A 13,663-nucleotide genomic window follows, 5' to 3' on the forward strand; every position below is an offset into this window, starting at 1 on the left:
TATATTTCTAAATAAAACACTTTAAATTATTTATTATGATCACAATCCCAAATATACCCTAAACTACAAACAGACAACACTAAAACGAGCTTGTTTGGCAGTGTGACTGCGATTGTTTTTTCAAATAACTTTTTATGCCAAAATGCATGCCAGTAATTTTTTTTATTTTTTTAAAATTATTTTTGATATTAGCATATCAAAATAATTAGAAAATAATAAAAAAAATTAATTTAAAATAAATAAAAAATAAAAAAAATTAAAATATTTTTTAAAAATATTTTTAAAATACAGAAATAAACATGCCCGTGTGGTTTCCTCCGCCTGATTTTGTATGCCGTCAGAGGTTGAAACAGGCCAGTGATCGATCGATCTAAATTTGAGAGGAGAAGGCTTCAATTGGGCCTCGTAAAAAACTAAGAACAAGGAAAGTGTATAAAAGAATGGCCCATTGGGATTAGCAGCCTAAGTGAACAATAGCAAAACCTGAATGAGCCCATTGGATGGTAATAAAATTCAAGAATTATCCGTAGGGACGCATAATTCTGATTCGGATACTGATTCAGAATAATTAGGGTTGTATTTTCCTTTCTTTGCTTTTAGAATCCCATCTCCTCTCTTCCTCTTCCCTTCTTCCTCTTTGGTAGGTACCTTGTTACTGCCCTCTCTTTCCTAGAGAGAGAGAGAGAGAGAAATGAAGCTGAAGCAATTAGAAAGCATGTTAGGTGAGCTTCAACAGTTCTCCAATCCAAAGGTATCTTACCGTACTCTCTCTCATCCTCCTCCTTCTCCAGAAAAAAATAAAAGTAATATGATTGCACCTGCCTGAGTGCGTGCAGGCAGAGCTGGAACAGTACCCAACTGGACCTCACATTGCTTCTCGTATGCTCTATACCGTATGTGTGAAATCACCCCCCCTCCGTTTTTTTCCTTTAAAAAAACAAGTAGTTTTTCATGCGTAACTATGTGTTTGTGTTTTTTTTTTTTTTTTTTTTTTTTTTTTTTTTGTAATTGAAAAGGCAGAAAACTCGTTAGGGGATGTTAGCAACAAGATAGTTGCAGATTTCGGTTGTGGGTGTGGCACATTGGGCGCTGCAGCTTCTCTTATGGGTGCAGAGTGAGTTGCATCCATACTATTATTATTTTTTTAAGAAAAAAAAGTGAATTGGAGACTTGTTATGATGACGATGATAATGATTCTTGTGATTTAACCTACTTCATTCTTAAATTTGACTCCTGTTTTCTGTTTGTAATTTTGGAACAGGCAGGTTATCGGCATCGATATTGATTCTGAATCTCTTGAGATAGCATCTCTAAACGCAGAGGATCTTGAGGTATTGTTGTCTGTTTGTGCTATTTATAGCTTTACCTGGCTTCATGTATTTGCCCCTTCATCTCATACTTTAATTTAACAGAAGAAAAAATTCCACATCTATGTCTGTGCTTTTTATATTTCACAGAGTAGCATTTCTGGATAAAATAAAATTAACATCTCTTTGTTTGTGTATGCGTGTGAGTGTCTGTTTTCAAGTTGTCATTTATTTGAGATGGATTATTTATTGTAATTGTGCATCGTCGGCTATTATCTGATGCACTTGTTTTTTATTTGCTGAAATCTGCAGCTGGACATAAACTTCATTCAGTGTGATATCAGGAACCTAGCATGGAGAGGTAACAAAATGAGTGCTTCATGTTTTGTTGTTTCCTGTCTTATGGACAACTAGTGCACCTCTAGAGTATTTCGAGAAATAAAAAATGGTTTGAATTGATTTTCTGTATCCCAAATGTTCATTTCTCATTTGCATTCAACCCTACAATCAGACCTGCATCTAAGTGTCTCAATCTCTTTTTTAGGTCCTATTGTTGATACTGTTGTGATGAATCCTCCATTTGGGACCCGAAGGACTGGTGCCGACATGGAATTTCTTTCAGCAGCATTAAAGGTGTATTTGGATTATTTATTTATTTTGTATCCCATTCTTGAATTGTAATAACAAGGGTGGCTTTTACTTTTTTCCTTTACCTGCCAGATTGCTTCTCGAGCAGTTTATTCATTGCACAAGACCTCAACAAGAGAGGTAAGTGGCTTCCTTTGACAGTTGTAGGCTGTAGCAGCAGAACAGAGAATTTGCTTCTGCCCCTTGCACCAATAATTTAGATTAACATGTTACTAGATAGTGGATTTCCTGTGTATTGGAAGTATCTAGAACTAGTGTATTTCACAATACAAGTTGGTGCTCTTTAAACTAGAGCATTATCGAGCTAAGGGAATAGCTTTCTCCATCTAATCCTTGCAAATACATTCTTGTTAGTCTCTCATAAATATATGTGCCAAACATGTGCTATTACTAACTGGTTCATTTCCAAAACCCAATTACTTGCCTTGAGCATTTAACCCAAGGCATTGGCATGCACCTCAAACTATTGTGTCATATGTAAACACTATTGCGGATGTAGGACCTGTTTCTTCTGGCCTTGACTGCAAAAAACTCATCCTGGCAATACTTTTAGATAATGTATGCCTCCTTATGTGAAAATTTTTTCTCATTGGTTGTCGTCTGCACTATATATTTGATTAGGTCAGAAGACCAATATAATCACTGGACTTGCAATTTTTCATGTAGTTGACTGTATTTCTTCACAAATTTATAGCTGCTGCATCTTTTTCTAAGGTAGAGTAGCATGGTTGTACCCCCAGGATTCTACACTTATCTGCCCCTTTTGCATTTGATGTAATATTCAGATCAATTGTTCCCTATTAACTAGCCACAGCATGTTTGTCTACATCGATGCAAGTCATGCATTTTTAGCCTTGTTAACCAGTTCTTATAAGCGTTTTTGTTGTGATAACCACGATGGATATTTTTTTTTGGGTCATTGCAGCATGTTAAAAAGGCAGCCTTGCGGGGCTTTGGTGCTAGCAGTGCAGAGGTTTTATGTGAGGTGGGTAAATGTGCCTTTGCAGCCACATGTTTACTATTCAGTTTTTTGGGGAGCATTCCATGGTCGTGGAAAATGACGTCGATGTTTAGAATGCTTTTCCCTTCAAATATCTCTTAATTTTGTTTCCGTACCTTTTCTCCCCAGCTTCGGTTTGATGTGCCTAAGCTATACAAATTTCACAAGAAAAGGGAGATGGACATTGCTGTAGATCTCTGGCGGTTTGCACCAAAAACTAACCAGGGAAATGATAATTGATACCGCAGAAGTAATCGGGGAAATGACAATGTTCCATCAACATTATGGACAAGGGTAAAACAACCATATGTACTCCTTTCAGTGTATTATGAAAATAGGATGTAATTCTGGACAGATTTTGAAGAGAACAAGGGAAAATGCAATTTGATTGAGTTAAGAATTTTGAAGTGGAACAGCTTGAAAATAGCACGAGTTGTACCTGCTTGAAATTTGTTACTCCAATTACTACAAGGAAAGAGAAGTTCGCCATACCTGTAAAACCCTTGGAAAAATATTCCATCATTACATGATCCTCTCGCAAATAGCAAAATATTGTTTAGAAACAAAGGCTCTGCTAAGAGGCCTCATCTTCCTAGCTTGCTTTACTGTCATAACACAGGCAAGCTTGACTGTATCTCCTCTTCTCCTGCACTTGAAATCCGATGAATCCATCAGTCTATGGCCACGTTCCACCACTTGGCACCACCCACGCCGCCGCATCTAAACCCAGGGTTCCCTTCGTTTTCGAACCCATGGAAACCTAAATAGAAGTCCACGCTTTCAATCCATCAGCCTCTTGATATTCTTTTTGGATTCCATAACTATTTTCGCTACTTGACATTCGCAGCGACTTAGAAAAGTGCTTGGTATCTGGTGTTCTTTCAGGCAAAAGGTTTAATCTTATAAAAATAAGTGTGAGAGTCTAATTATGGTAAGATAAAAAGTTGTATTGTTGATCTTATCTTAAATTTTTAAGGTTTGTTGTGTTTCAATGCCCGTGCTCTATCAATATGGGTTTGGTATGATGAGTTAAACCCTAATTTATATTTCTAATTTAACTATTCTAAACTCTAAGTTGGTTATCTTATATCATAACATAACTCAAGTTATATTTATAAATGTACCAGTAGGTCCATGTTAAATTTATGAAATCTAGTCTAAATTTTAAAGAAGATCCATAAAAGGAAGCTTGATGAAATTCATTTGGCTTGTAGTATCTCAATATTTTTTACCTTGATGTTAGTAAATATTAAATTGAAATTTTTTATTATTTTAAAATATAGGGAATGTGTTATTTTTGTCTTTTGATATGATAATTTATTATGAGTTCATTTACTTTAAACTTAAAAATAAATGACAAAATATTTTTTTATTAGATTTTGAAAAAACCAAGGTTGAACTTGTGAAATTTCAATTGTGGTCTACCTAATCAAGTTCTAATGGGCTTATACACTCGCCATAAAGTCTAATATATGCATAAGATATTTTTGTATGTTTTTTTTTTTTTATATTTTTTTAAAATACTTAACACAAATATTTTTGTCCAATGCTAAAAAAAAAAAAAAAAAAACTCAAACTTCCTTTTTTTAAAAGAAGAAAGATACGTGTACTTGACAAGACAAATGTTTTTTTTTTTTTAAATTTTTTATATAGAAAATAATTTTTAGAAAGGACTTAGTGATGATATATATTGTCATATATTTGATGTAACTATTATTTATTTTTTATAAAATCAAGATGCAATATGCAAATGTTAAGGAAAAGATATTTTTTATTTTATTCATACTATGACAACAAATGACCTGGAAAACCAAAGTCTTCTTCTTCTTCTTCTTCTTCTTCTTCTTCTTTTGTATATGATTGCCAACGTAGGTTTCGCACGTAGACTCGGAGAGATATGACTGAATTTGCTTGAATACTGCATGTTAAAATTTGTCCTTCGACAGAGTGAGGCAGCAGCAGGCTATATATTTCTTGCACTAGAGGATCGAAAGCTGTAAACCATGGGAGAAAATAAATAATGCACGTATTATCTCTTAAAAACTGATCCTCACATCACATCACAGGAAAAACAATGAGCATAAGCTCCAGGAAACCCTCTTACTTTGACGCATGAAAAATGGAAAAAAAGAAGAAAAAAGACTAATCTAGTGTAGTCTTTTGGGGAGAGAGAGAGAGAGAGAGAGAGACGAGAGTATTTTGGGGATAGGAAATGAGATTAACCCATGCTTTTTGTTTAATTTACTCTAAGAACTTTATAAGAATTCCAACGTATATTACAAGCCAAGGCGGAAACTGTGAGAGGAAAGAAAGAAGAGAGAAGAAACGAAAAGGGAGAAGAATGGTCGTCAGAGTCATGTCGTTGCTGAGACACTGACATGCGTAACCTTGGGAGGAGTCTTTGCCGAGACAGCTATGATGACATCAATGAAAGAATCAAGTTTTTAAATCAGATTTTGGTGGTTGATTCAACTCAAGATCTGAATTATTAGTTTTGCTTAGGTTATGATGTTGATTGGATTATCCGGGTTAATTTAAATTATTTTTAATAAGTTAAAATAATATTGTTTTGGTTAAAAAATAAATAATTAACGATTTACAATCAAGTTTTTTACCGGTTTTAACTTTAATTAATCAAGTTCTCGATCGACTCATCAGACCAAACCAAGTTTTAAAATTATAACCATAATATAATAGAAGATCAAAGAATGCTACATGCACCACTCAACTACTACAAGCTTCCTCACACATTTGTATATACATCGAATGTGTTAGTTATTATTTGACACTTGATCATATTGTTTTTTAATTTGGTGGGATAACTTTTTAATTTTTTTCATTTGATTCATAATTTTTTTATAGCTTTTCAATTTATTCTCATATTTTTTTTTATCCGAGCCCCATAAAGACTTAATCAGGGGTAAATAAAGGGAAGGAGAATGAAAAAGATAGATGACCAAACTAGATTAGCTCATTATCAGTCTATGACTCGAATCGTAAATTTGATAAATTAATTCAAGTTGACCGGGTCAATCCAATATAGCATCATCTTTTCATTTCACTTCATTTTTGAATTTTTTTTTTTAATTTTATCATTCCAGTTTAGTCTTTATATATATATATATATATATATATTCTCTGTTTAGCGTTTCTCTCTCCTAAGAGTAAGAATAAATAATTATTCTTTAAATATCATAAAGTTTTTCACAAAAAACAACTCTAGCCGCTGGAAAGCATCTTGGCATCTCAAAAGCAACTTGGACTGTTTTTGTTTAGAAACAAAGTATAATAATTTACAAACAAGTTTTTCATATTAAATTTTCATATAAACCGATTCATCAGTTAATTAATATAGAATGTGAGTCCTATAAATAATAAATAATAAATGATTGGTATATCATGGATAAAAAACTAAAGGCTATGTGTCTCGTGTAAGAAAATTGTTTGTGTAATAACATCGAGGAGATTGAAAATGAACAGTGGAAAAGAAAATAGACATGGCGAATGTGGAGATGCTCTTCTTGACATTTTATAAAATGTAGATTCCAAAAAAAATAATTTCAGTGATCATGGTACAAAGGTAAAGCTACATAACAAGGACTAGCTTGCTATAATCACGAGAAAGGGAAAAAAAAAATCAGATTTCTCTCATCCAAAATTAGTTTCAACAATGCCTGCCTGTCTCAATTTTGTCAGGTTTCCAAGACCTGGCTTGATTTGTTTCAATTATTTTGCTTCGAGAGGCATTTACCTGTCTTATGCTTCGGCTCCTGTTTTTGTATCTTCAGTTGATTCTCCAAGAGTAAACCGAACAAACCTGCGGACTTTTATGTTCTCCCCAAGAGCAGCAACAGTCTGTTTCACCAAATCCTTCACCAAAACACTATCATTCTTGATGAATGGCTGCTCTAGAAGAGCAAGCTCTCCGAACCTCTTTGAGATCCTGCCCTCAACAATCTTCTCTCTTATGTTCTCTGGTTTCGACATAAGATCGTCTCTCTGCATTTCAAGCTCCTTTTCTTTGTTCCGAATGCTCTCAGGAATATCTTCAACTGATACAAACTGCACTTGTGGGCAGGCCACAACTTGCATTGCTAGATCATCAACCAATTCCTTGAATTTCTCACTTCTTCCCACAAAGTCAGTTTCACAGTTTACTTCTATCAGCACTCCAATACGGGAGTCATGGATATACGAACCAATTCTGCCTTCAGCTGCAAGACGGCTGGATTTTTTATCAGCAGCTGAAAGACCCTTCTTTCTGAGATACTCTTGTGCCTTCTCAAGATCCCCTCCAGTTTCAGAGAGAGCCTTCTTGCAGTCCATCATTCCAGCTCCAGTTTCTTCCCGCAGTTGTTTAACAAGAGCAGCAGAAACTACTACTGCCGGTGGCCTGTAAAATAGAGCAGGGCATACGTGAAACTTTGAAGATCTTAAAGAGGTCAACTGTTTCCTTTCAAGGCAAAACGTGAAACTTTAATGCTTCAGACACTAGGACACAAATGTATAACTCTAGGCGATGGACCACAATAGATCCTTATATTACAGGGCAACAGAACATAAAATCCATATGAAAATTCGTAACATTTGAAAGACTTCTAAATTATATCCAAGGGTTAGGAAAAGAGTAGGGCACCGCATGTGCTGAAAGTAAAATTGATCTGTTTGTTTGATTTCCCAACTGATTCAACTTCTACTTGATATCTATATATATAACAGTAAGAATTGTTTATCCAAAATTTCATTCAGACACAAACACACATGCATGCACAGCAAATGTACACCAATGCGGCTGATTAATTCTCATTTACATTTTTTATTCCATGATCTCTTTTATCACTTCAAAAGCCTTCCTGACGTTTCATTACATTTTAAGTTGACTATTACATTTTTATAACTTTTTCAGGAGGATTTTTTTTTTTTTCCAAGTCCATCACAATTTTAAAAAAGCTTCATTGGGGTGGGCACCATTCAGACACACACACGCAACACAAACTCATGATGTGTGATCATCAGAGCATTTCTCTTCTGAATCCAAAAGGAGAGGTAACTTACTTTTGAGCAGTTTCCTTGGCTTCGGCTTCTGCAGGCAGCTCTTTTGCTGGTTCTGCTGGTTTTGCTGCAGTTTGAGCAGCCACCTCAGCAGCAAAATCCTGGCTCTTCTTCTCCAAGCCTTCACCAAGATTGTAGCGAACAAACCTCTTCACTTTAATATTTTCACCAGTTGTTGCAATTGTCTGCTTCACCCAGTCCTTCACTACTACCTTGTCATTCTTAATGTAGGGCTGCTCCAGCAATGCCAGCTCCTCAAGCCTCTTCCTTATACGCCCTTCTACAATCTTTGATCTTATTTGCTCCGGTTTTGACAAGAGATCTTCCTTCTGCATTTCAATCTCTTTTTCCTTGCTTAAAATATCTTCAGGCACATCTTCTGTAACAAGGTACTGAACCTGAGGGCATGCAGCCACCTGCATGGCTAGATCATCCACCAGCTCTTTGAAAATGTCACCACGGGAGACAAAATCTGTTTCACAGTTCACTTCTACTAGGACCCCAATCCTGCTATCATGAATGTATGAACCAATTCTTCCTTCAGCTGTGGCTCTACTAGCTTTCTTTTCTGCACTTGCTAAACCTTTCTTTCTAAGGAACTCCTGAGCTTTAACAATGTCCCCTCCAGTTTCTGAAAGGGCTTTCTTGCAATCCATCATTCCTGCTCCTGTGTCTTCACGAAGTTGCTTCACTAGAGCTGGAGATAGAGTTGCTACAACCCAATGAACAAATAATAAATTAATACATTGGTAGAGGGAGAGGCTACTCGCTAATAGGGGATCAAAGCAATCACAAACATCAGAAAAATAAGAAAATTCTGGTGCGTAGCAACACCCTGTAATTGGTAAAATGTGGCCCTGATACTCTTGTCATACCCTGATGGCAAAATTAAATGTTGCAAAAAACATAGATTAGAATCTATCCTTGGCCATGGTCTTGAGAACCAGTGCTGGTATTGACAAATCCCTATATGATTTGGCAACAGGTATAAACTGACACATTAATTTTGCAACTAGTTACCGAATTCTATTTGCTATACCTCAATTTATTTATGATCAGAAAAGCAGCAGTGAATGTCAATCACCTTTTACGTGATCATTGAGATTAGGCATAACCTATTCAGTTTCCTGGACTTGAACCCGGAATGCTAACTTTGTTGCATTATGCAAGGATACTCAACTAGACAAGCATATCATTGTCGAAAGCAAAACACTAGAAAAGAGCATATTTTCTCAGACCAAATTATTCACATTCTCATTTTGAGACCAGTGCCAAACACTCCTTTTTGCCTGCATGTTTCAGCTTTCATGTTTCCATTTTGGGCTTGGACTTGACATCAGTTTCTGAATTGGTTTGAGCAAGCACAAAGATCAAAAGATATGGAAAAGGTAAAAACCTGTAGTCACACTCCCCTCGGGAGAAAGATTGCCACTTTGTCCGTTTGAAGCACCCACATTGCCATTTATCTCGGGTGCAGGTTCCACCTTTTTATCTTCAAGTTGTGAGGCAGAATTAATTTCAGTCTCAACAGCAGGAGTTTGAATCTGCATTTCATCCTCAATACTTTTAACTTGGTTCTCAACAACTTCTTCACTGGTTCGACTTTCTGAAGATATAATTTGAGCCTCGGATGTATCTCCAGATGCATCAGAATTTTCTATGCTTTCTACCTTATCTATTAACAGATCATAACAGTTTCTCAGGAAAATGAAATAAAAACATAATTAACATTTAATGCACAAGGAAACACCTACAGATTCAACTAGAAGACTCAAAATTTTAAAGGTTGCAAACTAAAATGATTTTTTAATGCTTTGAGGCAGAAAAAAAATACAAGATATGCAACCAGAACTTTCATTTAAATGAAAGAGTAAGCCCATGGACAGGACATCCTTATCCAATTTTTGGACTTAGGTTATTCCTCATTATCATTGTCTAAAACATGAAGTAAGCCCATGACAAGATCTCAAGAAAAGAAGAGTTCGGCAAGAACCATCGTCATGGTCAGGTTTGATGCGCCTTAAAAACCCCTTTTCTTAGTAAATATCTTTTGGTTAAATTTTTATGCACCAGCTGGGCAAAAGAAAAGGAAAAGAGAAACGGAACATTGGCCTATAAAACTTCTTATAAATATGAATTTCTTGCACCTAGTTATATAATGATTGTTTATTATTCATGCTATTCCAGGGAAGATATATCTGGTTTGCGTACCTGATCCTGCAACACTATCATCAACACTTTGTGATAAACTAGACTCTATGTTTTCTGGCTGCTTATCGTTGGCCTCTGCTTCTTTCTCCAAGGCCTGAACTGTATCATCCACATTTTGTGATGTGCTAGATTCCATGCTTTCTGGCTCCTTATCATCATCAGCCACTGCTTTCTTCTCTAATGTCTGAACTGTATCGTCCACATTTTGTGGTGTGCTAGACTCTATGCTTTCTGGCTCCTTATAGCCAGTGACCTCTGCTTCTTTCTCTACAGTCTGTACTGTGCTATCAACACTAGATTCAACAGTTTCTGGCTGCTTCTCATCAGAGGCAACATTGGCACCCACAACCACCTCCTTTAAAGAAGTCTCATCACCCTCTACTGATTCATCCACCATTGAAGGGATGCTGCTTGATACCTCATCATTGCTTACTGGTTGGTCCTGCACTTCAGCAATACTAGGTAAAGGTTCAGTTTGGTTTTTCTCTCCTATTTGCACTGAAGGTATTGGTTTTTCAGGCTGTTCTGTTGCTATCTCCCTTTCATCCAAAAATGCAGAAATATCCTTGTTCTTACGGAAAGCCAGCACAAATGGGTTCGTCGCAGTATGGACAATCCCTTGGATAAGCTCTGTGTCCAATTTATCAGCGTCTTCTTTTTTCATTGTCAAGGTAACTTGTCCCCTTGTGATACGCAACACCCTGACACTGACTTCCTGGCCAATCTGCAGTGATGAGTCTCCCATCATGCCTGCAAATACATCATCAGATTCTTCTGATCTGGGTAGGAATCCTTCCTCACCCTCAGGAAGGGAGATAAAAGCACCAGACCTGGTCAGATTTTTTACTGTGCCCTCTAGATTCTGCCCTTTAACAAACTTTGAGCTTTTTACCTCTTCTCTTCTTTGGTTGGGCTTTGAAGTGTTCCTTCGGGCAGCCTGCCTATTGCTGCTCCCAGTGGCAGGAGAATCATTCCGTTGCTGAAACTTACTCGTATCATCATTTTCACGCATAGTAAGAGAAATCCGCCCTGTCTCGGTGTTTGCCTCAACTAACCTCACCTTTACTTCTTGACCAACAGACACAACACTTCCAACATCCTTAACAAAGCTGTCACTCAACTTCGAAACATGTACAAGTCCATCTGTGAAAGCTCCAAAATCAACAAAAGCACCAAATGGTTGGATTGACCTTACTTTGCCAGTAAATGTTGCACCAGGAACCAGGTCCTCATTCTTTACAGGTGGCATCTCACTTTTCCTACTGCCCTTTGAACGACTAGATTGAGCTGGAGCAGGACTTGAACCTGCTTTGGTGGAGGAATCAATTGTTTCAACTGCATCTGCTGGAATCTCTGTAACCCCATCAGAATCTTTATCAACAACAGGTGAATCTGGCTCCTCTACTGCTACATCAGTCCCTGTGGCTGATACGGTATGCGCTACAGATCTATGGACCATAGCACAATCCCTGTGGTATTGTGGGAACAACTTAACAAAACCAGGAAGAGGCAACACAAGTCTTTGTGAGGATGATGCATATTTTGTAGATTTCCTTGACAAACTTCCATTTTTGAGACTATTATTCTTCTTTATTGAAAAAGCAGTTCCAGGAATGAGACAAATATTACTTGTAGAACACGGGAGCACAGGTGTCATGTTTACTTGAATTGCAAAGTTTGTGCTGCAGCTAAACTAAACTTTTCATCCCAATCTTCACCTGCTCAGCAATGAAAAATAGATGCACTGGACTTTATTGATCTTCCCTGAAACTAACAGATGAAAGTTCCAGTCACCACTTGTGCAAAAATCAGATGCAAAATATCTTTAACAATCATAAACAAGGATAAAGTACTATAATTGAACAATCAACACTTTGCAATGACATACAGAAGTACTAGTCCGGAAACATATAAAGAAATTTTCTCCTGAAATGAGCTTCATGTTCAGTAATTCACATCACAGGCTAACAGCTGTGAGCACACAATCAACAGATGACAACATCAGCTATGTCTCAGTCAATGTATCTGGTACTAACAACCCTAATTACAGCAAAAGAAATCAAGTCTTGGTTTTTCAGTAGCAGAATAAACAATAGCAAACTTCAATACGGTAAGAACCATTGAACTTCACACAGCAAACTCTGGCTCATTAACACTGTTTGCAAAAACAATTCCTCTTCAAGTTCATCCTGTCTGATAAGGTTACTTGGCAGTTCATATTGGTTCGATCCCATCATGCCCAAATGCCTAACTTGAAACAATTTCATCAAAGCATTAGACACTGCACTCCATTCTACACAACCATCCCCAAGATTGAGGTTTACATGAAACATACATAGCTTAAATTGTTTTCTATCAAGATTCTATGACATGAACTCATGTAAACAAAAACTGGCCAAGTAATCAGACAAAGTTCTGAATTCTGTCACGAATAAAAATGGGAAACTCAAAATGTCGGGATAAGTCTGTTTTTTACTGAACTCCAGCGAATTGCAAACGGTCAACTTCAGTAGAGTAAGTGCATCAAAATTCCAATATCTTGATTAATTATCATAATTTTCGAGTCAAATTATTGTCTTCAATGGGAAATTTGAACTGACTGACCCTTTCTAGAATATCTTTAGCCATAGCTGAATAAACCTCAATGCACAAACAATTCTAAAATCTAGCAGAAAACTCCTAATTCAAATGAAACCACTCATTTGAACACTAGCACTAAGAAAATATTACAACATTCAAAAGAAGAGGGCTGTAATTTATATATTCATATTCAATGACTAGACACTCATTTCATCAAACAGAAAGCATTACCAAATGGAAAAACTTGATAAAGGTTGACAACCACAAACAAGGCAAAACTGGCAGGTTATAATAAAAACCCACAAGATAAAAAAAAAAGCCAACAATGCAAAGTCACAGGAGCACATAAAGAAGCATCAAATTCTATGACCCATTAACAAAGACTCAAGCAAGAAGTGTACCTCCACCACAAAAATAAAAAGAGATTTTTTTTCTTTTCTTTTTTCAGTCTGTCTGGTGAAGGTGTTGAGAGCTGCCGATTGAGTAATAAATGGCCAGTAAAGACTAAAGAGAGGGAAATGAAAGGTGGGCCTTTAAATCCTTATCCAATTTCCTTTGGGTTGCATTTTCATACATGATAAACGATACTAGAACTAGAGAAGATATCGGCAATCCATATATCCTCTGTCACGTTGTTCGGCTCAGCTCGGCTCCTATCATACCTCTTTAGCCTGTCCCGGACATTATTATTATTATTATTATAAATAAAGCTAAAAAAATATAGGAAAAATAATTTCTCTCTTCACTTATTGGTACGGTACTGTGAATTACAATAATAATTTATTAGTTTTTTTTTTTTATCTCTTTGTTTTTAGTCATTAATTTTTTTTAATTTATTCTTGATATAATATGTTTACGAGCTATT

General features: G+C 36.3%; 2 protein-coding genes across 5 annotated transcripts; one reads left to right on the forward strand and one right to left on the reverse strand.

The window, feature by feature from the left end:
• Positions 1-529: 529 nt before the first annotated feature.
• On the forward strand, positions 530-3,381 carry LOC118051642 (uncharacterized). Its single transcript, XM_035062345.2, has 9 exons — positions 530-751; positions 837-893; positions 1,017-1,114; positions 1,262-1,331; positions 1,620-1,668; positions 1,852-1,940; positions 2,028-2,075; positions 2,881-2,940; positions 3,085-3,381. Exons 1-9 carry the CDS (start codon positions 692-694, stop codon positions 3,193-3,195), a joined length of 642 nt encoding a protein of 213 aa, XP_034918236.1. The 5' UTR covers positions 530-691; the 3' UTR covers positions 3,196-3,381.
• Positions 3,382-6,447: 3,066 nt separating this feature from the next.
• Positions 6,448-13,365, reverse strand: LOC118051641 (polyprotein of EF-Ts, chloroplastic). Of its 4 annotated transcripts, none has more exons than XM_073406210.1 (5): positions 13,206-13,365; positions 10,219-11,988; positions 9,404-9,682; positions 8,011-8,719; positions 6,448-7,348 (listed from the first exon to the last, which is right to left on the reverse strand). In XM_073406210.1, the coding sequence occupies exons 2-5, from the start codon at positions 11,873-11,875 to the stop codon at positions 6,712-6,714; spliced, it is 3,282 nt and encodes a 1,093-aa protein (XP_073262311.1). In that variant the 5' UTR covers positions 11,876-11,988; positions 13,206-13,365; the 3' UTR covers positions 6,448-6,711. The 4 variants fall into 4 exon arrangements, with proteins under 4 accessions (XP_073262311.1, XP_034918234.1, XP_034918232.1 ...); XM_035062343.2 differs by having other exon boundaries at positions 10,219-11,982; positions 13,200-13,365; XM_035062341.2 differs by having other exon boundaries at positions 13,200-13,365.
• Between the last annotated feature and the right edge of the window lie 298 nt (positions 13,366-13,663).

The sequence above is a fragment of the Populus alba genome, chromosome 18 (assembly GCF_005239225.2).
Source record: "Populus alba chromosome 18, ASM523922v2, whole genome shotgun sequence".
In the NCBI taxonomy this organism is placed as follows: domain Eukaryota; kingdom Viridiplantae; phylum Streptophyta; class Magnoliopsida; order Malpighiales; family Salicaceae; genus Populus; species Populus alba.